This window comes from Hipposideros armiger, unplaced genomic scaffold (assembly GCF_001890085.2).
Source record: "Hipposideros armiger isolate ML-2016 unplaced genomic scaffold, ASM189008v1 scaffold_283, whole genome shotgun sequence".
Lineage (NCBI taxonomy): Eukaryota > Metazoa > Chordata > Mammalia > Chiroptera > Hipposideridae > Hipposideros > Hipposideros armiger.
In genome coordinates this window covers 751,518-775,408 of record NW_017731633.1, presented here as the reverse complement: position 1 = coordinate 775,408, position 23,891 = coordinate 751,518, and the positions used below count along the sequence as shown (strand labels likewise).

General features: G+C 49.1%; 1 protein-coding gene across 5 annotated transcripts; it reads right to left on the bottom strand.

Moving 5' to 3' along the window:
* Positions 1–1,844: 1,844 nt before the first annotated feature.
* NUCB1 (nucleobindin 1) lies at positions 1,845–23,031 on the bottom strand. Of its 5 annotated transcripts, none has more exons than XM_019658368.1 (13): positions 22,923–23,031; positions 22,365–22,543; positions 19,450–19,557; positions 17,234–17,366; positions 11,248–11,351; positions 8,468–8,653; positions 8,108–8,198; positions 5,072–5,130; positions 4,711–4,803; positions 4,536–4,628; positions 4,010–4,180; positions 3,456–3,552; positions 1,845–3,342 (listed from the first exon to the last, which is right to left on the bottom strand). In XM_019658368.1, exons 2-13 carry the CDS (start codon positions 22,530–22,532, stop codon positions 3,230–3,232), a joined length of 1,416 nt encoding a protein of 471 aa, XP_019513913.1. In that variant the 5' UTR covers positions 22,533–22,543; positions 22,923–23,031; the 3' UTR covers positions 1,845–3,229. The 5 variants fall into 5 exon arrangements, with proteins under 5 accessions (XP_019513913.1, XP_019513914.1, XP_019513910.1 ...); XM_019658369.1 differs by having other exon boundaries at positions 22,407–22,543; XM_019658365.1 differs by lacking the exon at positions 22,923–23,031 and adding an exon at positions 22,630–22,894.
* Positions 23,032–23,891: the final 860 nt, after the last annotated feature.

Genomic DNA, 23,891 nt, shown 5'->3' with positions numbered 1-23,891 from the left:
CCAAGCTGTCTACAGCTGGAGCTGGAGCCCCTATGGGACAGACATTCCGAAGAGAGAGTAATCATTTTAAGACCTTTACACACGCAGATCAAAACGGAAACCATTTTCAGATTAAGTATAAAGGGTCAATATGCTTCTGTCTACTTAAGACTAGAATTAAAGGTCAGGCAGGGGGAGTGAAGGGGTGACGTTTGCTCCAGGGCTGAGGTGACTCCATTCTTGTCCACGTGTGCGGGGCAGTGAAATTTAGACACCATGAGCCTCCTTCTTCGTTCATTTTGGAACTTGGTCTATTTTGGGAGACAGTAACCAAATGGACACACTTGCAAACAAAGAATTGCAAAATGTGAAAGGCATCCTGGGTGACTGGATAGGTCTCCTTAGATATGGAAGTCAGGGGCAGGGTCCAGGAAACTGGTTGTATAAATATGTCCATATAATAACTATTGCTTGCTGACCTCAAATTTCTGTCCAGGAGTCATGCTATTCATGTATTATTACTACTTTTTAAAATTTTTATTGGGGGGCTGGCCGAGTGGGGCATTGGTTAGGAGTTGGCTTGGGATGCCAGCTCTGAACAGCAGGGCCCCAGTTCAGATCCCACATGAGAGCCAGTGACACTGCCCTCTACAGCTAAGATGGTGAACAAACAGCTCAACCTGGAGCTGGGCTGCAGTGAGTCGCCAGCGATGGCGTAGGCTGCAGTGGGGTTGCAGTGGCCTGTCGCGAGCTACCGTGAGTGGCCGGCAGCGGGCGTGAGCTTTCGTAAGCTGCCGTCCAATGGCTGGCTAGCGACTACCTCACCTGGGAAGAGCGCAATGATCATAATACCAACATGGGCCACTGAAGCTCCACAACTAGACTGAAGAACAAAAGGACAGCAACTTGTCTGTTCCCCTCCCCCAATTCCCCAATAAAATCTTTAAAAAAAAAATTTTTTATTGGGGAATAGTTTTTTTCCAGGACCCATCAGCTCTAAGTCAAGTAGTTCCAGTCTAGTTGTGGAGGGCGCAGCTCAGTGGCCCATGTGGGGATTGAACCGGCAACCTTGGTGTTATGAGCACTGCACTCTAACCACCTGAACTAACCGGCCACCCCCTCATGTGTATTATCGAACCCTTCAAAGGATGTTGGAAAGCTGCTACCATTTTATGCCCACTTCCCAGATTGGGTCACTGAGTTCAGCTCCCAGTTTTCCAAGAGAAGCAGAGAGTTGATGTTTTCTGTCATTGTCACTGGATTCAGATGGGGGTGGGGAGCATGGCACATATAACTTCCCAGGACCCTCCCTTGGACATCCCCGGGTCTGGGAATGTTTTATTTGTTTTACAGCGCCAATAGTAATTTATTCCTATTGAATTAAAGTAATGGGAAAGGGCTGGCAGAGTGGCGTGTTGGTTAAGAGCTGGCTTGGGACGCCAGAGGGCCCCAGTTCGGATCCCACATATGAGGGCCAGTGACACTGCCCTTTACAGCTAAAATGCTGAACAACAGCTCAACCTGGAGCTGGGCTGCTGTGAGTCGCCGGCGATGGCTGCAGCGGGTTGCCTTGGGCTACCGTGTGGAGCCAGCAGCCAGCGTGAGCGGCCATCCAGAAGCCGGCAACTGATCTGCCTCACCCGGGAAGAGCGCAATGATGGTGCCAACTTGGGCCAGTGAAGCAACGTCCTCCACAACTAGACTGAAGAACAAAAGGACAGCAACTTGTCTGTTCCCCTTCCCCCCAATTCCCCAGCGCTGTTCCCATCCCCCCAATTCCCAAATAAAAATCTTTAAAAAATAAATAATGGGAAAGAGCTGATAAGCAAGAAACTTCTCATACAGTAATAAGGCTGAAAATAACATATGAGAATGGGAATATGTATTGTTAATGAGCATCCCAGATAATTTTTATCATCGGAGTCTCCTTTACATTTTTTCCCTCTGTGGATGCTAAACTTGACGTGCCCCATGTCCAGTTATGTGTTGGTGTACCAGCCCTGGGGAGATGGGGAGCAGCTCTATTTAATGTAGCCCCTGCCAATTTCCTTCATCAGCTGTTGGTGCAGACAGGTGTAACATTCGGGGCAACTGCAGCTATGCTGGGACAAGAGGAGTGCAGCCCCTATACCTACCATGGAAGAGCTAGACGGGAGAACCTGGTTCCCTGAAGGCCTTGGAGCCACCCTACGTTGGGACTTCTTGTTCTGGGCAATAATACACTTTTCTTTATTATTTGAGCCTAGGTTTGGGTTTTCTGTCTTGTGGATGAAAGTATCCCACTGAAGGTGTATGGGGTGTGTGTAGGCAGCAGACTCATCAGGAGAGGACAGAAAGGTGCCAGGATGGAGCCACTCAGAAATGATGCTTCGGTTGAATCTTACAGAATGAGGAGGACTTAGGCAGGTAAAGTGGGGATAGGGTTTTAGAGGGAATAGTATATATATAAACAGAGGCATGGATTTGTCCCAGAAAGTGTATTTGGATGGAACTGGAGTACACAGCAGGACACGTAGCAGTGTAAGGTAAGGCCAAAAAGGCAGGTGGGGCCTCCAACTGAGGCTGAGGGACTGGAGCTCGATCCTGGAGTGGGGTCAGCTCTGAGGCCCTTCTGTGGCTGTGTGGGGAAGGGGCAAGGGGCCAAGCTGTCAAGAAGGAGGCTGAAGCTGAAATGGCAGGAAGCCAGGGGTCAGGGAGAGTAGGTGCTCCTGGTATCAGAGCTGATCAGCTCTGCTGAGGACTCTGCTGCCCCTCAACCCAGCCATGGAGAAGACACTGTCTTTGAGGCATCATTGGTCCCACAAAAGGCAGAGAAAGGTCTCAAGGACCACCCAAGCCCCATAAACCAATAGAAGCTGGGCCCAGAACAGGAGGCAGGATTCCAGCAGCTGTGGGATGCTGGATGCTAGAGTGGCCCCAATTTGGGGCAGTGAGGCCAAACCGTCTAGGAAGGCAGGCACACAGCAGACCCTCTCGAGGCAGGGGGCTTTCCTAAGCTAGGCCAACCCTGTGAGCGCCCGATGACATGAGAAGGCAAGTCCCTGGGAGGGGGACAGAAAGAAGGGACCACAGACTGGGAGGCTGTGGAAGCCGAGGTGGCAGAGAGAAGGCCTAGGTAGCATTTGGGAAGTGTCACCCTGCCCCGCTTCCCCTAGGAGGCCACACAGGTTATCCCCAGAGGAGGCTGACTGTGACACCTCACCCCCCTCCCATCGGCTGCGTTGGTAGGAATCCAGAGCGCCCTGGGGAATCACAAGTGCTGGGAATCCGGCTGGGGCAGCTTGTGGGGCTGTTCAGGATCCTTCTTTTCTGAAGCAGCCACATCCTTCTGGTCACCGGCTGGCGCTGGGACAGGAGCGTCATCTGGAAATAAAGAAAGGAAATGGTAGCACTATACATTCCAGCCCCCTCCTCCCTCAGAACCAGGAGTCCAGGCCCCCAGTTCCCTCCCTCCTCCCTGGCCCAGGGGCCAGCACCTGTGTCCGGGTGGAACTTGAGCTGTCCCTCAGGGCCCGGGGCTGTGTCTCTGAGGTCTTGCTGCTGCTGTTTCCTCTGTTCCATTTGCAGAACCGCCTGCAGGAGATAGAGGAGATTGCATAGGCAAGAGGGTTCGCTGCTGAGGCTCCACAAGCTGCTAAGTGGTCACAGTCCTTTCTCCATGGGCCTCAGTTTTTCTCCTTCGTTGACAGTTGAGTTTAATAACAAAGATCCAGTTCTCCCTCCTTTGTCATATCTTGGGTCACACCTTGGGACAGGGAAGCCCTCACTGAACCCTTACCGAGTCACCTTCTCCTTCCGCCTGGGCCTTTTTAGACCTCTTCCTCTTACAACCCCCTGCCCTTATTCAACATGGCAACTGAAGAGCTGTCAGGGATGGGGACAATGTCTGTGCCCTTACTCAAGATGGCGGCCACATTAGGATCTACCAGTGATTAAACACAGAGACCGTAGGCCTTCTCAGCCTTTGGACACACAAGGATAAGGGCCACCATGGACTCAGAGGATGGGCCCAGCTTCCCTGGCCAGTCACCTGCTGTAGCTCTCTCTTCTGGGCCTCCAGGCGGCCTTGGGAGCGCCCCAGAGCCTCTGTCTCCTGGCTGAGGCGCTGGGCCTTGGCATTCAGCTCTGCCTCCCGGGCGGCCAGCTCCTCCTCAAAACGCCTCAACTCATCCTCTGTGTAGGCAGGATGCATCTCCACTGTCTGCCGGGATGGGGACAGGGGCCATGAGCAGGTGACTCTTGTCGTGGCCCACCCATGTTGGAGAGGACTCTACTAATGAAGGTTTAAAGAAGGCTGGGAGGCCTGGGCCATGTGTGTGGATGAGAGAGATCTGAGTGGGAGCCGGGGAGGGGGACAAAGACCCAGAGAAAGGGGAGAACAGGTACGGTGTGTGTAGGGGTGAGGACAGAGACCCAAAGAGAGAGGAGGACAGCAACCCATGGGTAGAGGGGGGCAGAGACCCAGAGAGTTAAGAAAAGTGGTCAGGAGCCCTGAAAAAAGGGTTAGGGTTGGGAGGGAAACATATTCAGGACCCATGAATTCTCCATGTCCTCACCTCCCAGCCTTCCCCAGTGTCCCCAAACTCCTTCCTCTGAGTGGATGCAAGGAATTCCTCCAGAGTCACGAGGCGGTCTTGGTTGGTGTCCACCTGGGGAGCCAGGTAAGGATAAGCAACATAGCTGGGCCCCCCTGCACGCTGCTAACCCTGCCCATGGCTGGGCCCTCCTTACATTCTTCATCACGTGCTCCCGCATACGCAGCCGCTCCTCCTCCATCTCCCGCATGTCATCTTCCTCATTCTTTGGGTCATACACCTTCTCCAGCTGCAGAGTCAAGCAAGAGGTAGGCTCAGGCAACCTCTTGCCTAGGCTACTCCACCTCCTTGCACACACCCCCAGACAACTTCAACTCCCATCAGTACTTGGGGCACCCTGCCACTCCTGGAAGCCTCGTTTTGCCCCAGGGGCTACTGGGAGTTGTAGTTTCCCCTGAACTCACATCCAGGGGTGCCTAAGGGGACCACTAGGATCCCTGAGGGGACATGTGGCTGGTCTGGGCATCCCCTGCACCTATGGCTTCCAAGATGCTCACCTCCTTAGTGAAGAGGGCCTCCAGCTCCTGCTCATCCAGGACACCATCACTGTTGATATCTGAGGGGGAAACAACAAGATATCTTGGGGGACTGAGGACGAGGTGGGTCAGGTCCCTAAGGGACCAGCTGGAGAAGGAATTTGGGCTGATGTGCGGTCTGTTTTAGAGGACAGGTAACAACAGGTGTCTGACAGTGGCATGGTGGCCTCCAGGCTTCAGTGCCACATAGACCCGTTGCTAGGACAGCCCATTCCCTACCAACCAGGGTCCTGAGAATGGAGCAGATGAAGGTGGGGCTTCACTGGGAACATTCCTGGGGTCACTGTCACGTAGGATGACTTGATCCCTAACACCTAGTGATATGGGCACAGGATCAACCCCTTTGCCCAGGATCCAGGGGTGTCGGGAGCCTCTGCCTCCCAGAGAACCAGGCCAGGGCCAACCCCAATTGCCAGAGGAGTTTCTCCCTGACAACCCAGCTTGTATAACCACATGGGCCATGCTCACTGTCTCCAACTCCTCTGCTCACTCAGATCAGCACCCACACTGGTCCTGCTGAGATGGCCAGAACTCCTGCCCTTGCAAAACTAACTGTTAATTTTTAGCTGGCATCTAACTTGACCTCCTGCCTGTGGCTTCCAGAACATCATTCTCTCCTGTCCCCTCTTTTTCCTTTGCTGGCTTCCCCTTCCTCCTGACCTCTTCTTCCTTCCTCCTGTACCCAAGGGCTCAAGCATGGGGTCTCTTCTCTGTCTAACCTTCAAATCTGTCTAATATGGTAGCCACTAGCCACATGAGCTTTCTAAATTGGTTAATATTAAATGAGATTAAAATTTTAATTTATCAGTCCTACTTACTACAAGTCAAGTGTCTTATGTGGCTGGTGGCTGCCATACTGGGTGGCACAGAACGCTTTCCAGTCCATCATTAGAAAGAGAGTACTACTGGCTGGCACTTCCTTAGATGGGTTCCTCCAGTCCCTCAGCATTCAATGCCACCCATAAGGCGCCTCCACACATGAATATCCAACTGCCTACACTCCATCTCCACGGAAATGTCTAATAGACATCTCTAATTTAGCATGAACAGACCCGGTTCCCAAGCTGCTCTGCCAAACATACTTGCTGTTTCCATTCCATTTTTTCAGTTGTTCAGGCCAAATACCTTGGAGTCACCCTTGACCCTTCTGTTCCTTCATCATCCTTATCCAGTCTACCTGCAAATCCTATCAGCTTGACTTCAAGATGAATCCAGAATCCAAACACTCTTCCTTCCTTCTCATGGTCCAACTACCAGCATCTCATGCTTCCTAACTAGGCCTCTGGCTTTGACCTTCACCGGTACAATCTGTCCTTGACACAGCACCCAGATGGATTCTGTCAACCCTTAAGGCACCTGGTGTCAGTCCTCTGCTCAAAACCCTTTGTGGTGTCTCATCACAGACAGAATAAAATCCAAATGCCTTAACCCCCAGCTGTGACCTTGGATGGACCAAGTCCATTCTTCTCTGTATGTGCTTACTGTGCCCTCCACCTAAAACACTCTTCCCTCAAATATCTGCAAGGTGCAACCCCTCACTTCACTGAAGTCCATGTTCAAAAACAGCCATCTCCCTAGAGCTATGCTGTCCAACACAGCAGTCACTAGCCACATGGAGCAGATTAATTTAAATTAATAAGAATCAAATGAAAAAAATAATTTCCTTGACATTATACCACAAAAGGGCAAATACTATAGGATTTTACGTATATGAGCTAGCCAGAGTAGTCAAATCCATAGAGACAGAAATGAGAAGACAGGTCACCAGGAGCTGGAGGGAGAGGTGATGGGAGTTGTTGAGCAATACAGAATTTCAGTTTCATGAAGATGAAGAGAGTTCTGGAGATCAGTTGCACAACAGTGTGAAAGTACATAACATACTGGACTGCACACTTAAAAATAGCAAATAGAGGAAATCTTATGTGTATTTTACCAGAATTACAAATCTTAAGAAATTTATTGAAACTAAAAAAAAAAAATCAGTTTCTTCATCATAAGAGCCATATTTCAAGTGTTGAAACAGCTACATGGTTGGCTGTTGTACTGGACAGTACAGACATAGACTATTTCCATAAACACAGCAAGTTCTACAATGGCTGATCTAGTAAAACCTTTCCTGATCAGGTTACCAAAAATTGTCTCTCTAGACCCTAATCCTCCTTTCCATGGTACGTGTCACTACCTGAGACTCTGCTAGAGAACCTACTTCCTTGATTCTAAGATGTACTCCGCCCCCCATATTTTATCATCATCCTTGAAATCGAGAGGCATCTTATCATTGATGGTGTGTCAGTTTAATTAGTAGCATACGTGTATGTAAAAATTCTAGTGCATCTTACACTTCACAGTCTCTTAAATTCATTGAAATACAGAATTGTCTGTTTGCCTGATCACTGGTTCTGTATGTGTTGTGTGTGTGTTTGTTCACAGCTGTATCCATGGGGTCTCCACAAAGTTTGGTCCTTAGAGGTTGCTTAGTAAACATTTACTGAATGAATGAACCAGGCCCTGCTAAATTCTGTTGACAGGTTATAGCTTCTGGGTCAGGGTCTTGGGCACACCTAAGGGGGCTGGCAAGTCCAGGCTATGTTTCCAGGTAGAAACATAATAAATAATAAAGGGAAATAGCCTTTGAACCACTGTGGAGAAGGGGCTCCTTAGAGGCCCGTTTCCTAGGGAGCAGCCTGCCCTTAGTGACAGGGCTCCCAGAGGGGACCAGCCCTTTTGGGAGGGGCCACAGGCTTAGCCAAGACTGGTTTACTCAGCTAGAGGATACTGGCCAGTTCTTAGACCCAGAGGTCAGCTGTATCTCAGAAGAGGCCTAGTTCTTCCATGGTAGAGCCTAGCAATGTAGATCACCAGTGGAGATGGGCTCAGACCTCTTTGGCCTGCCTATGACCCACAGAGATGGGGAGACTTTCTTCTTAGCATTCAGGCCCCCAAAAGGTCAGAGTCTCAGAATTCAGCCTGGGTCTTGGGGCTCCCTCTCCACCTTACCATGCAGTATGAAGAAGGTCTTTGGGTTAAACCTGTTGGGGTCCAATCCATCCAGCTCCTCCCACACCTCCTTCAGCTGGGCTTGGCTGCCCTGTAGAGAGGAGAGTCAGGGGCTTATGAGCAAAAAGTCTGGGTCCTACAGGATAAAGCTAGAAAATCCTTTACCCCTACCCTGCAAATGTCATGCACCTCAAGTAAGAAAACTACAACTCCCAGCAGCCCCTGGGGGCAGCTGGGTACATTAAAAGGGACTGTTTGCCTCAGGGTCTGCTGGAGTTATAGCTTTTCAGCTACATTCTTATCTTGTGGAGCTTGGAGAGTTGAACATGATGGTGGGTAGGCAGGAATGGGGGTCCTTACAGGCACATTGACTTTGGGGTGCTCTCGGTGCCGTCGCTGTTGCTCTTCCAGCTTCCTCTCTGCCTCCTTTCGCTGCTCCTCTCCCAGTGACTCCAGATAACGGCGTCTCTCGTGTTCCTTGAGCATCTCATAGCGTTTGAACTCTTCATGGTGGGCTGCGTCGTACTGGGCAAGGTCCCGGGTGGCCTGGAGAAAGGCAGATGGTCACTTGCATCTCATCTGTGTGTCCAACCCCTAATCCCAACCTCCAAATGCCCGGCCTTTCACTCCGAACCTGACCCAAACTCCACCCTGTCTTGGATCTCATTTCTTCATCTCTATGACCCACTCTTGCCGTAAAACACAGCCTCCACTTTTTGTTCAAAAGATTAGGATGATTACACCATAGCAACTTTAACCTACCTCTTTCAAGTCATCCCAATCTCAGGATCTTGGAGGACTACTCGTAAGTAATAAGGAAAACACACAAGGTAGACTTAATATGAAAAGCAGTACAGCTAGGTGGTAAAGAACAGTCGGTCTCTATTTTGCCCAGAATGCAAATACAGGCTCTGCTGTGTGAACAAATCCCATTAACTGTGAGATCTCGGGCAAGTTACTCAGCCTCTCTGTGCCTCAATTTCTGCCTCTGTAAAATGGAGATAACAATACTATACTGGGTTGAATGGTGTCCCCCAAAAAATTCATGTCTACCCAGAACCTCAGAAATAGGTTCTTTGCAGATGTGATTAGCTAAGATGAGGTGCTACTGACTTAGGGTGGGCCCTAAATTCAACGACTGGTGTCTTTATAAGAAGGCTACAGAGAAGACCCAGGGAGATACAGGGAGAACATCATGTGACAATGGAGGCAGAAACTGGAGTGACATGTCTACAAGCTAAGGAATGCTGGAACCTCCAGCAGCTGGAAGAGGCGAGGAGCAGGATTTTCCCTATAGCATCTGAAGAGCACGGCCCTGCCAAAACCTTGGTTTTGGCCCAATGATACTGATTTTGGACTTCTGGCCACTAGAACTGTGAGAGAATATATTTCTGTTGTTTTAAGCCACCAAGTCTGTGGCAATTTGTTACATCAGCCTCAGGAAACTAATACACCCAGTAAGACCCTTCTTGACTTGTCTTACAATGTGTTAGGTTTCTGAATGTTAGGTCTCAGAGCCCTTGACTTACGGACAGAGCCATACTTGAGATAACAGAAGATGCCACAAAACAGCTACTGGCTTGCAGGCAATCAGCATTTTCTGTTCAAACAATGCTACCCTGTCAGCACCACCCCTATATAACCCTCCGAACCCCCTCTTTTGGGTCTTTGTGCAGCCCCATAGACTTTTCTCTTTTACAATAAACTTTAACTTGCCTGATAGTGCATGCTCCTTTTATCAGCAGACCTATCACAATGTAAGACAGTAAATTCATGTTGTTTTAAGCTACTAAGTTTGTGGTTATTATATGGCAACAAAAGGAAACTAATATGGCTGTCGTGTAGGGGAACAGGTGGTATAGCAGAGGTTCTCAACCTGGGGCGATTGTGGCCCACAACGGACAACTGTCAATGTCTGAAGACATCTTTGGTTGTCACAACAGAGGTTGTCACACTGGCATCTAGTGGACATAGGCCAGGGAAATGGCTAAACACCATACAATGCACACAATGCACAAACAGCCCTCACAACAAAGAATCATACAGCCCCAAATGTCAAGAGGGCTGTGTTGGGAAACCCTGTTGGCAAGCTTGGAAGGCAGAAGCAAGACGTCTAGTGAGAAAGTGGCTTTGTGAGATGGTAGGGGTTGAGACCAGGATAATGACAGTGGGGTTGGAGAAAAGTGGACAGTTTCTGGAATGGTCTGGAAATAAGTGGCAAAACATCTCTTAGGGATGGAGCCAAGTGTCAGGCATGGACTCAAATGGCTGCTGCCATTATCTTCATGGCCATTAGATGGAGCTCCAGTGGGCCAGAAAAGCAGGGCCCAGCTCAGACTGAGGTATGTTCTGTCCTCACAGAAGGGCTGTGAGCAGGAGAGGCAGGGGAGGCCTGGGCTTCCCCTTTACTCCCCAACCCCACATTTGGGCTTCCCCATTAGGTAGGGCTGTAGATCCCATTTTTCAGATGAGGGCTGTATAACTTCCAATGGTTACTATAACAAATTGTCATCAACTTGGTGGCCTAAAACAACACACGCTCTGAGGATTCTGGGGGAGAATCCGTTTCTTCGCCTTTTCCAGCTTCTAGAGTGCATTCCATGCTGTGGCTCCTTCTTCCATCTTCAAAGCCAGCAGGCTTCAGTTGTCACATTGCCACCTTCTACTGTAGTCAAACCTCCCTCTGCCTCCCTTTCACTCTTGTGATGACATTTAGGGTCCACCTGGAATATCCAAGATCATCTCACCAACCCAAATCCTTAATCGTGTCTGCAGAATCCCTTTGCCTTATAAGGTCACACAGCCACAGGTTCCATGGATGAGGGTGTGATCTCTTTGGTGGGAGGGCCATTATTTTGCCTACCACAAGGGCACGGCAGGGACAGCCCTCGCCCCAGGTCATATGGGAAGGACAAAGCCAGGGAGGGATTTAAAACCCGGTCTGAGTGGAGCCTTCCTACACCTCTGCTTTCCTATAGAGACTCTAGGGAGGGTTTTTAGATACCATCAGGCTGCAGCTGCCGACCTCGGAGAACACCAGGCAGGGGTGAGCAGGTTTATGTCCCGGGCTTTGTTCCCCTTTCCCCCTCCGCAAAGCTTCCCTCAGTCCTTTGCCTGTAGCCACCCTTTCCTCATGCTACCGTTTGGATCAGCAGCTCCAGGTCCCGGGCCTCAAACGTGTGCTGATTCTGGGGGTCCAGGTGTTCAAACTGCTTCAGGAGGCTCAAGTGATCCAACTGTACATCTAAATAAGGGGGAAAAGGAAAAAAAAAAACCCAACTCACAGAATGTCCTTTCTTGCAAAATCTCTATCCTGAGCTAGATATGCTCTAAAGGAGGTCACAAAAGGCACTAGGAAAGGCCAGAGGACAGCCTGACTGAGCCTGGGGCAATCAGGGAGGGCTTCCTGTAGGAGGTGATGCCACAACTGAGTCTCATGCTTCAAATAATAAGCACAATAACAACTAACATGTATTGAGCACTTACTACTATATGCCAGGTCCTGCTCTAAACACATTAACTATATTAATTCATTTACTTTTCACAAGAATCTTACAACACAGGTTCTATGGTAATCCCATAGGTATTCTATATTTATCCCATTTTCACATCTATGGATGTGAAAAACGAGGCCCAGAGAGGGGAAGTGCCTTTTCTAGGTCACCATCTAGGAAGTGACAGAGTGAGGATTAGAACCAGCAGCTGGGCTCTGAAGCACACGCACTCAACCCGTTACAGGTTGAATTGTGAGCTCTGAAATTCATCTGTTGAAGTCCTAACCTCCCGGCCCTCAGAATGTGACCTTATTTGAAGAGAAGGTTTTTACAGAGGTAACCAAGTTAAAACAAGGTCATTAGGGTGGACCCAAATAGAATATGAGTGGTGTCCTTACAAAAAGGTTACATTTGGATTGAGGCAAGATGATGTTAAAAGACATGGCCTTTTATAAACTAAAGAGAGAGACCTAGAATACATCCTTCCCTCAGACCTCAGAAGGAACCAACCCTGCCGACATTTTGATTTCGGACATCTGGCCTCCAGACCTGTGACAATAAATGCCCATGGTTTAATCCATGCAGTTTGTGGCACCTTGTTACAAGAGCCCTAGGAAACTATGCAACTTCCTCCTACAGGAGTTTCCAAGTGGTCAGGAAACGGTAGGGCTTCTGGGCAGGAAAGGAGAGAGTGCAGACACTCACACCCACTCACTCACTGAACTCCCGTCTTCCCCGGTCTCCCAGGGGCCCAGATGTGAATTAGGCCTGGGCTGGCCCTCCAGTGGCTCCTGGTCTGGTGTGGGTGAAAGACACATACCCAAGTGGATGGAATCCAGGTGCCCCGTGCTGCCATGGAGGCAGCTGTCTGGCTTGAGTGAGCCCAGAAGAGGGAAAAGCACTCAGGAGACGGGCACAGGCTGAAACTCGATTCATTTTTTATGCCACAGATGCATGCTGAGCCCCTACTCTGTGGCACTATGGCCACAGCAGGAACCAGATGGTGACAGAATCTGCTCCACAGAGCACCCAGTCAAAAGACAGAGAACAAGCAACTAAGAGATGAACACATGACCACAAAAGACTCAACAAATGGAGGATGCTTCATGCAGGATGGTCAGGGCAGGACTCTCTGAGGAGGTGACATCTGAGCTGAAAGCAAAGCTCAGTCAGCCATGCAAAGAGCTCCGAGAAAGAATGTCCCAAGCAGAGGGAAGTGCACGGGCAAAAGGTCCTGTGGGGAGAAAGACATGTTGCATTCCAGCACTTACTAAAAATGCTGATGCAAGAGGTTCAGGCAAGAGGGTGCACACGTGAGGATGGGATGGGGCAAGGGTGGCAGGGCTCTGCCAGGCTTCCAGGCAGCAAGGAGGAAGGTGGACTTGATACTGAGGGCACTGGGGAGCCATGGGTGGATTTCGAGCAGAGGCAACACAGGACTTTAATTGGGCGTGTGGCAGTCTGAATAACGGCCCCCAAGATGTCCACATCTTAATCCCTGGAACTTGTGAGTATGTGACCTCATGTGGCCAAAGGGACTTTGCAGGAGTGATTGAATTAAGGATCTTGAGATGGGAAGATTGCCTGGGTGGTCCCTAAAATTATAAGAGGGAGGCTAAATTAAGAGGGAGATGTGACGACAGTAGAAGGCAATGTGACCACTAAAGAAAAATGCTACGCTGCTGGCTTTGAAGAGGAAAGAAGGGGCTACCAGTTAAGGATGCAGCTCTAGAAGCTAAGGCAGAGACAGATATTTCCCTGGAGCCTCCAAGAAGAATCCAGCCCTGCTGACACTTTGATCCTGCCTCGTGAGACTGATTGTGGACGTCTGACTCCCAAACTTTAAGGGAATAAATGTGTTATTTTAAGCCACTAAATTTTCGTAATTTGTGACAGCAGCCACAGGAAATGAATACAGTTATTAACAGGATCTCACTGGTTGCTGTGTGGAAAATAGAATAAAAAATATGGGCAATAGCAGGGGTAGCAGCAGTGGGGAGGCGACAGCAATAATCCAGGTGGGACCTGAGGGGCAGCAGTGGATATGAAAGAAGTGGCCAGATTCTGGCAATATTTTGAGTTGTGAAAGAGACAAAGTTAAAGTCCATAGCATGGTGCCTGAGACATAATAAGCAGACAATAACCAGGAGATGTTTTTCTCATTAGTGACAAGGGAACATCTACCGTATTTTGCCGTGTATCATGTGCATTTTCTTGTGAGGGAAAAATAGGGATGCACACTATACATCGGTAGTACTAATTCCATATCCATAGAAATGTTTTCAATTCTTTTTTTAATGTTTATGAGTTAAAAGTGTAACTCTAGAAATCAATAACAATATCCATATGCAAAGTAATACCCTGGAATACGATAATCGATTTTGTTGAATTTATGATAAACTTTCAATGATAAAGAGTTCTTGGCCTTCTATGATGCGTAAATATCGTAAATTTGTTACCAGTACATAAAATTTCTTGTACCTTGTATCTGATCTGTTCTTGTATTTCACAATTATTTGTTTCATAAAACTTCTTGTACCATATGTTAAAAAATAAATGCTAAAATTCCTTTTTAAATACAAAACCAAGTACCTAATTTTTTTGCGTGAACACACAAAAAATTTTTAACTAAAATCTTATTATCTTTTTTAATTTATTTTTTATTTGGTATTATTTTTTTATTAGATAGACCTTTTCTTTTTTAAATTGGGAAATTGGGGGAGGGGAACAGTGTTGGGGAACTGGGGAAGGGGACCAGCCAAGCTGTTGTTCTTCAGTCTTAGTTGTGGAGAGCACCAGTCGCCATCTGGCTGCCCGTTAGCACCTGGTGGCCTCTAAGCTCAAGGTGCTGTGTTCAATCTTAGTTGAGGGTGGGCATAGCCACCATCCCATGCGGGAGTCGAACCCAGAAGCCTTGCTGTTAAGAGCACATGCTATATCCACTGAGCCATCCAGGTGGCAGCTCAGCTCAAGGTGCCCAGTTCAGTCTTAGTTGCGGGTGGGCATAGCCCACCATCGAACAGGCAATCTTGTTAGGAGCATGTGCTCTCACCAGCTGAGCCATCCTGCCACCTCTTGGCAGCTCAGCAGCAGCTCAGCTTGGGCACAGCGTCACTGGCCAGAGCTCGCGCTCTTAAGCTAACTCTTAACCAAATGAGCCACTCGGCAGTCCCCTTCTTAAGCTAACTCTTAACCAACTGAGCTACTTGGCCAGCCCTGAATTAAAATTTTACAACAAAAGATTTTTCCCCCTGAAACTTTGGGTTAAAAACTTGGGTACGCATTATACATGGGAGCACATTATACACGGCAAAATACAGTCATTTACCAGCGATCAAATCAGACTCTGACACTGTAATAATTAAAGCAGCACAGCAGAGAAGGCCAGAAACCATGCCCACTGGGTCACCTTAGAGGTGCCTGGCACACAATAGAACTCAAGACATGTTTGGTCCATGGATAAATGGAGTCAGACAGAAATAAAAAGAAAAGCCAGCTCTCCCATTGATCCTTAAAGCTATCCACTCATGTGCAGGGTCCCCATCTGTAACATGGGAGCCTCACGGGGTGTCAAGAGATGAAAAGGAGAAGCTGGTGACGATTCTTAATAAAGGGAGCATGTTCTTACACTTAGTGACAGGCCAAAACATGCCCCAGCAGTACCAGAACATACTACAAAGAGGCAATAAGTAAACAGCATGGTCCACAGTAGTCAAAGCATGCCAACAACCCAGATGTCCATCAACTGATGAATAGATAAACCAAATGTGGTAGATGCATACAATGCAATATTCCTCGGCCCTAAAAGGAACGATACACTGATCCAGGCTACAACATGGAAGAATCTTGAAAACATTACGCGAAGTGAAAAAAGCCTGACACAAACGGTCACATACTGTATGATTTCATTTATATGCAATGTCCAGAATAGGTACTCTATAGAGACAAGAAGTATGTTAGTGGTTGCCAGGGCTGGGGTGGGAGAATAAGGGAGTAATAGCTAAAGGATATGAGATTTCCTGTTGGGTTGATGACTACTCTCAAATCGACTTTGGTGATGGTCCCTCATACCTGTGAATATACTAAAATCCACTGAATTATACACTTTGGGTATAATTGTATGTTAAATGGGTAAATTGTATGTTATATGAATTATATCTAAATAAAGCGATTTAAAAGAAATAGCATGGCCCTGACACACACTTCGACAAACCATATCTTGGAATGTTAGAAATAGGATGGGATCTTGGAATTTATTGGGTTGTCAGAAAAGTCATGCATTTTTGCAACGAAAAACATAGAAAAAAATACATCATGACTTTTCCGACAACCCAGTACACCTGCCCAAACCTTTCTCTTCCAGACAGTTTTTTTTTTTTAGCCAAGTAATTAGATGACACATATAGCCTCGGATATGAATGACAGCAAATTAGAATCATTCTGGCAGGGGAGATAGAGAATAACTAAGCAAGGAAAAAAATACAGTGTAAACCTGTTAAACTTCCTGACTTTGATCATTGTACTGTGGTTATGTAGGCAAATGTTGTTCTGAGGAAAATCACACTGAAGTATTTAAGCAGGCAAAAATGGCATAGTATTGGTAAGGAACTCACAAATGTGAATGAAAAGTAAATGGAGCAAACGTTGAAAACTGGAGAATCTGGGCTAAGGGTATTTGGTTCTTTTTTTTTTTTAGCTGAGCCTTTCTGCCACCTGTTGGCAGCTCAGCTCCGGCCGGGCATCGAACCGCTGTTGCTCAGAGCTCAAACTCTTGAATGAGCTCTTAACCAACTGAGCCACTCGGCCAGCCCTGGGCTAAGGGTATTTGGGAGTTTGAGCTATTCTTGCAACTTTTTTGTATGTTTGAAGTTATATCAACATTTTAGCTTTTGTTTTGTGTTTTTTTTAAGCTGAGCCATCTTGCCACCTGTTGGCAGCTCAGCGGCTGCTCAGCTTGGGCTGGGAATCGAACCGCTGTTGCTCAGAGCTCAAGCTCTTGAGCGAGCTCTTAACCAACTGAGCCACTCGGCCGGCCCTCAACATTTTAAATGACAGTGATTTTGAAAAATAAAAATAAGGGGTGACCAGTTAGCCCAGTTGGTTAGAGCACAGTGCTGATAACACCAAGGCTGCCGGTTTGATCCCCGCATGGGCCACTGTGAGCTGCGCCCTCCCTAAGAGTCAGCTATACCATTGTAGCATGAAAGCAATGTATAATCAATGACCATGGCTGTTCCCCAATGAAAAAAAATTAATTAAAAATAATAAAAATAAAAAACCCAAACAGAAAAAAACAACCAACTGGGGCTGGCTGAGTGGCTCAGTTGGTTAAGCGCTCGCTCAAGAGTGCGAGCTCCAAGCAACAGAGTCGCCGGTTGGATGCCCTGCCCTAGCTGAGGTGCCGCTGAGCTGGCAACAGGTGGAAGGATGGCTCAGCAAAAAAAAAACCACCACAAAACCAACCAACCAACAACAGAGTTATTGTTCTAGGAAGAAAATACGATCAACTATCCATGCACATTTTGCAGTGCGGGAGAGTGAGGCCCCAGGAGGCCCCACCTGTCTACTATGAAATCACCTGGAGGCCCAGGAGGGAGGCTGCTCCTGCCCCACCTGCCCCACCCCTGCTTACTGGGCTCCTGCTCCGCATCCATCTTGGCCTTGAGCAGCATCCGAAGCCGGGACACCTCCTGTCGCTTGAGCTCATCCAACTTGGTACGAACATGGTGGCTAACGAAGTCCAGCTCCCGGCTCAGCTTCCCGCTCTGCCCAGAGAGTGAGGGGACTGGTAAGGCAGAGGGCCTGGGAAGGGGCATACTGGGTAGGCTCGTCCTTTCTCTGCCCTCTCTGAAACCTTCTACAAGCTTTATGATGCCCCCTAAAGCTCCCCAGAGCTCGTGAGACAAGGTCCCAGCCCCTCAACCTGGCATTTGAGGCCCTGCCCACTTCTGCAGCCCCATCTCCTGCCACTTATCAAGTCACACTCTTGTGATTTGATAAATGGGTGTAAATCCCATGCTCAAGGCTCTGCCCACCTCAGGGCCTTTGCACATACTGGTCCTCATGCCTAGGAAGCTCTCCCACCCCTGTTTTTTTTTTTAAAGATTTTATTGGGGAATTGGGGGAGGGGAACAGACAAGTTGCTGTCCTTTTGTTCTTCAGTCTAGTTGTGGAAGACATCTAGCCCATGTTGGCATCACCACTGCACTCTTCCTGGGTGAGGCAGTCACCCGCCTGCCATTGGAGGGCCGTCCACAGCCCCTCACGGCAGGCAGCTCATGCCAGCTACCTGCCAGCTCCATTGCAGCCCACGCCATCGCCGGCGACCCATTGGCAGCCCAGCTCCAGGTTGAGCTGCCGTTCACCATCCCAGCCATAGAGGGCGCAGCGTCACCGGCCTCAATGTGGGATCCAAACCGGGGCCCTGCTGCTCAGAGCCAGCATCCCAAGCCAACTCCCAACCAACGCGCCACTCAGCTGGCCCCCACCATTGCTTTTTAAGCCTAACCAGATCCTTGCTACCCTTCAAAACTCAAGGCAGATGGTACCTCCCTTGGGAAGAATTCCCCCAATAGCCCCTTTGGCCCCTTCTCTCTCTCTCTCTCTCTCTGCAGAGCAGGATGTCTTTTCTGAGCTACCTCTATTATCACTTTGAATTATGTCTCAGTCAGAAGCCACCTGTGGCTTCCTAATGCCCCCAGGGCAGAATTCCTGGGCCTGGCACTCAAGACCCTGTAATCACCCACCCCTCCAGCCCCATCTCCCCAGAGTTTATGTCGGTTATAAGGAGCTGCCAGCAAACAGCTGAAGGTACCAAATTGCTTTCTTGGCACATAGTTCCTACTGTCTGAAATGTCACTCCCCCTCCCCCCTACACTTCAACTTTTATACCATGGACACTCCCACTCAGAATCAAACCTCACTTTCCCTCGAATTGCTCTCTCACTTGTCAGACTGGACTGGGCCCCGCCCAGAGCCCTCTGCTATCTGTTATTGCTCAAATAATTTTCTGAAACTCATGACTCACATAGGTTTCTTGAGCCCTGGGGCGGGGGGGGGGGGACAGGGGGCGTGGCTCTGGGGCCTCTCCTGGACCAGGTGTTTGGAAAACTTGGGGTGACTCCTCCAGAAGGGACATTCCAAGAGGCACCAGAACAGGGAAGGGGTTTGTGTATGGTAGGGTGGGAGGAGGAGTGGGGCAGGGACCTGGGGCGGCTGCCCTGGCTCCCCCGGGGGGACTTCCAGCATCCTTTCCGAGGGATGCTGCCTGGGGGATGGGATGGGGTGGGGTGTGGGTTTGGGGGTCAGCCATCCCAGGGGGTGAGATTTAAGCCCACAGGAAGGACAAACACTGCTACCAGGGCCTCAGTGTTCTATTCTGCAAAATGGGGACAATCAAGGCTCCTCTGGAGGTGATTTTTCTCATGCAGAAAGCACTGTGCTGAGTTCTCAGTAAACCAGCACTCACACGCAGTTACTAAGGACTGCTATTGTGCTGGTCTAAGCCCTCTACACATCTTACCTGGGATAGTCCAAATCTGAACCCCAGGAGGCAGGTTCTATCACACCCCCTTTTACACATGGGGAAACTGAAGCACAGTGCGGGGCGGTCACATGGCTGGTAAGTGGTAGAGCTAAGGCTGGCAGCCTGTGCCATCCACCTCTATGTTTAACCGCACATTCTGTGCTCCCCAAGTCCCTTTCCAGTTTTGTGACCCCCAAGAAGCAACTTCTCCCAAGGTTGTTTTGTGAGGACTGGAGCCACGTGTTCCCTTTAGGGAACCTGGTTCTTCCCGAACTCTGCCCTCTGAGCAAGCGTCCCCTCCCGCCGCTGGCACCCAGCCACACCTTGATGTCCTCAGCGTTAGCAGCCTGTAGCTTCTCTCGGAAGTGCCCATCCGTCTCCAGCACATTGATGACCTCCTGGAGGTACCGGTGGTAGTACAAGCCTGTGTCCTGTGGTGACAAGGATAAACATAGCGGCTCCAGCCCCCACCCTAGTCCTTCCCTGCAGGTAGGACCCACGTCTCACTCTCCTGGGTGTCTGCTGAGAGACCCAGAGACACTCCCCCCTCCCACAGAGCAGAGGCCTGCCCCATGGACAAAGTGTCTGGAGCTAGCAGACCCTGGTTCCAATCCTGTCTGTTCTGTAACCCCAGGCAACCTGCCTGACCTCCAGGCCACCTGCCTGACCTCCAGGCCACGGCTCTTACTTCTCTCCAGGTCTGTAGTGGAGATGAAATGAAAATCACATGGGTGAACACCCGGCCCAACACCACCCAGAGAGTGGGTGCTCATAGACGCACTGGTACTTGTTGGCAAGCAGTGGAATATTCATTCATTCAACAAGCATTCTCTGAGCACCCTGCCACATGCTAGGCACTATATGGGGACACAGCAAGTGAAAGAGACCAAAAAAGTCCCTGGGCTCCTGGTCCTAGCTTTGCCATGCCCTGGCACTTTCTTCTTCCTGGGCCTCGCTCTTCCTATTTGTAAAATAGGCCATTAAATTCCCTACAGAGCCGTGCTGAAAAGTAAATAAGATAAATGACCTGGCACAATGGTAAGGATCTAGATGTTCAATGTGCTATAGCTCCCACTACATAAATTGGGGAGAACACAGTAGGTACTTAATAAATGGTAGCAAATCACTCTATGATGCCACCGTGGGAGAACTAATTTCCTACTGTTGATGAAACAAAGTATCATAGACTAAAAGTGGCTTAGAGCAACACAAATTCTTTCTTAGAATTTTGGAGGTCAGAAGTCCAAAATGGGTTGGCGGAGCTTGTGCTCAGCTCGTCCTGGAGGCTCTAGGGAACAATCAATTTCCTTGTCTTTTCCAGCTCTTATAGGCTGCCTGTATTCCTTGGCTCATGGCCCTGCAACACTCTGACGTCTTCATACATCATCACATTACCTCTGATTCTGACCTTCCTGCCTCCCTTTTATAGGCACCCTTGTGATTACACTGGGTCCACCTGATCCAGGACATCTCCATCTCAAGACCGTTAACTCAATCACACCTATGAACACTCTTCTGCCACAAAAGGTAATACAGTAATACCTTGGTTTGAGAGCACAATTCGTTCCGGAAACAAACTACTTGTATTGCAAGACATTGATCGTTTAACACGTTAAAATGCATTAGAAATGTTTGCCCATCTCGTGGAACACTCGCAAACCACGTTACTCGCAATCCGAGGTTTTACTGTATATTCACAGGTCCCAGGGATTAGGGCGTGGACAACTTCGGGGACTGTTATTCAGCCAAAAGGGCTAGAATCACAAATCTGCCAATTACTAGCTATATAACCTTGTTAGGACTGCTAAGATGCCTAACTAAATTTAAATGTCAGATAAACGATGAATTACTTTTAGTATATGGAATGGGTTATACTTATATTAATAATTATTCATTGTCTATCTGCAATTCAAATTTAACTGGGTGTCCTGTGCTTTTATTTGCTAAATCTGGCAAACTTAGGCCTTGGGCAAGTTACTCAACCTTTTTGTGCCTTGGTTTCCTTATCTGTAAAGTAAGGTTAATGAAAACCCACTTCATAGGAGCTGTTGTGAGAAGTTAATGTCTTTAAATATTTAACACAGTGTCTGGTGCTTAGTAGGAGCAGTTATTATGATTGTTGTTGTTATTGGTGTTTATAATATTCTGTGCTTTCCATTAGCCTTGGAATAAAGAAATTCCCTATCATGGCCCACAAGGCCCTGCGTGATCTGCCGCATCCCCTCTCTGACTTCATTTCCCTCTTGCTCCATCTGCTCCAGTCACACTGGCCTCCTCCAAGTCCCTCTTCTCATGCTGCTCTCCCCCTCCACAGAACATTTGCTCAGGCTGTTCCCTCTTCCTGGAATGGTTCTTCCCTGAACTTACGATCTCAGCTCAAATAAGCCTTCCTCCCTGACCATCACCCCTGGTCTCCATTCTCAGGAGCCCAACCTTTTCTCTTCCCAGTGAGTTAGGCTGGTCTGTAAGGGTATGGGGCTTATGCTAGCACCATGCTTGGCTCATAGAAAATGCTCAAGAAATGTGTGGGAATGAAGGGAAAGAGGACTCAAAGGTGCCCTTCCGTGACTGCAAAGATTTCACCAGGCAGAGGCCTACCTAACTCGATGGTTGGGGACCTGGCACAAGGGAGCATGAAATCTGTTTCAGCGATAGTGACAAGCTCCAGAGATCGGGATGTGCTCATTCCTAGTGGGAGATGCAGCAGGATTTAGGCCATAAATCAGGGCATTGGCCTTGAGGATCTTTCAAGTTCCAAATCCTCTAAGACCAAAGGTTTCATAACGTTGGATAAACAGGTATTGGAATTAATAAATGAGTTAACATACCCGTTCATAATTTAAACTACAACTCCCATGAGCTCCATGAAGTGAGAACAACCTAGTTAGCTAACAACACACAACACCTGCTCAAGGTGTTACTGGGAAACGTAGTTTTTTTTTTCTCATTCTCTCATGAGGGGAGAGAGATGGTCCTAAAAAACATAGGGGTTTAGGTGTGTGTGTGTGTGGGGGGGTAGGGGTATGCCGGTTTTTTATTTAAAATCTGATCTGAATTCTCACACCCAGGGTGAGGTACTTAGAAATATGCCCCCTCCGCTTCTCCCTTTCACCTCCACACCCCAGTTTTTCACCACTTCAAAGCCCCGGGATTGCAAAGAATAACAGGCAAACTTCGCCCGTATCCGTGGGGCAAGTATCCACCCAGGGGCCACGGGGATCCGCGGGAATTGTAGTACCACTGCAAACACCTGGCTGGAGAGCAGGGCAGGGCCACTCACGGGGCTCTCGGTCGCGGGGCTCTCCTCCTTGGGCGCACCCCGCTCCAAGGGTACAGTCAGAACAGCGCGAAGCAGCAGAAGCGATGGCAGGAGGAGGAGGGCTGCGCGGGGCCCAGAGAGAGGCATGGCGGCGTGATCTGTGGGGGCGGAGAGATGGATGTCTGTCCCAAGCCTCCTCCTTCCCTGAACCTAGGAGACAAGCCCCCACCACCGCACATCTCACCTCCTACAAGACTCAAAGCGTCTAGTTTCCCGGGACTCATAATTCCCAGCCTCCAGCCTTTCCTTTCTTAGACCCAGGAATCCTGGCTCTCTTCACCCTCTCCGCTCAGACTGAGGAATCCGGGATCTCAAGCCTCTCTGTCCCAGATCCAAATTTCCAGGTCTCCAGCCCCTTTTATCGTAGGATTTAAGGAAGCTGGTGCCCAGATCGCCCTCCTCTGGGACGCAGTCTTCCACCCCTCCGGTCTTCCTCCTTCCCAGGACCCAAGAGTCTAGAAAACCCCAGACGCTCACCTCTCCACCGCAGAGGGCGTTTTCCCGGGCTAGAACCTCGGCGGCGTTCTGGGTGATTTCCCCCCCATAAGCCACGCCCACTTTCCCGCAGAGGACCCGCCCTCAGCAACCTAATTGGTTCACGCTGGCTCCGGTCCCTTAGTTCTTGCCTAGTGGCCCCGCCCCTTGTCGAACTCACTTCCTTTTTCTCGAAAGACTCCTTTCTCGGAAGCCCAATCTCTTAACGACACATTTCCTGCCTTTTAGGCAAAAGGGGGAGCGGAAACTTTCAAAGAGAACTACAACTCCCTATAGACCGGGGGGGGGGGAAGTGCGTCAACATCCGCGGCATCTTGGCCCCTTAGACTAATGGGAGTTGTAGTTTTCCCAGTTATTTTCGCCCCAAGAAGTGGTTCCAAGTTACAGATGGATAACAATTGTCACAGGTCACCTTATAAGTTTTTTATACAAGTAAGTGAGAGGTGTAAGAGCGAGACTGCGCGGCGGCTTCTCTGGGGTCCCTTTAAGGAACATTTGCATCCCCTTCCAATTTAGAACCCCTAGTACAGGGTAGCCTGGCTGCAGCAGAAGCCGGGGGTCATTTGCTTTATTGGAAGTTGAGCGTGAGGGAACAGAAGGGAGGGAATTAGGTAGGTCCCAGTGGGAACCTCCCTCCTGAGCAGCCCTTTTTCTTTCTCTACTTACTTCCCAGAGACCCTGAGATTAGGCGCCCAGCTCCCAAGAGGGTCAGGTATGTTTAGAAATTGGCCAGAGAGACAAGGAAGGCACTAAGGCGCGAATGTGAAAAGCCTCTCCAGGCAGGAGGGGAGGAGAGCGAGTCTTCAGGATCCCAGGCAGGTGGGTGCTGGTGGTCTGGGGGTCGGGTGTTTGGGGTCCAGAGTCCTGAGTTCCCATGCCTGGGTGTAGGAGTTAGGTATTTGAGGGAGAGAGACCTGGACTCCTCGGCCCCTGATAGTGATGAAAGCTGGA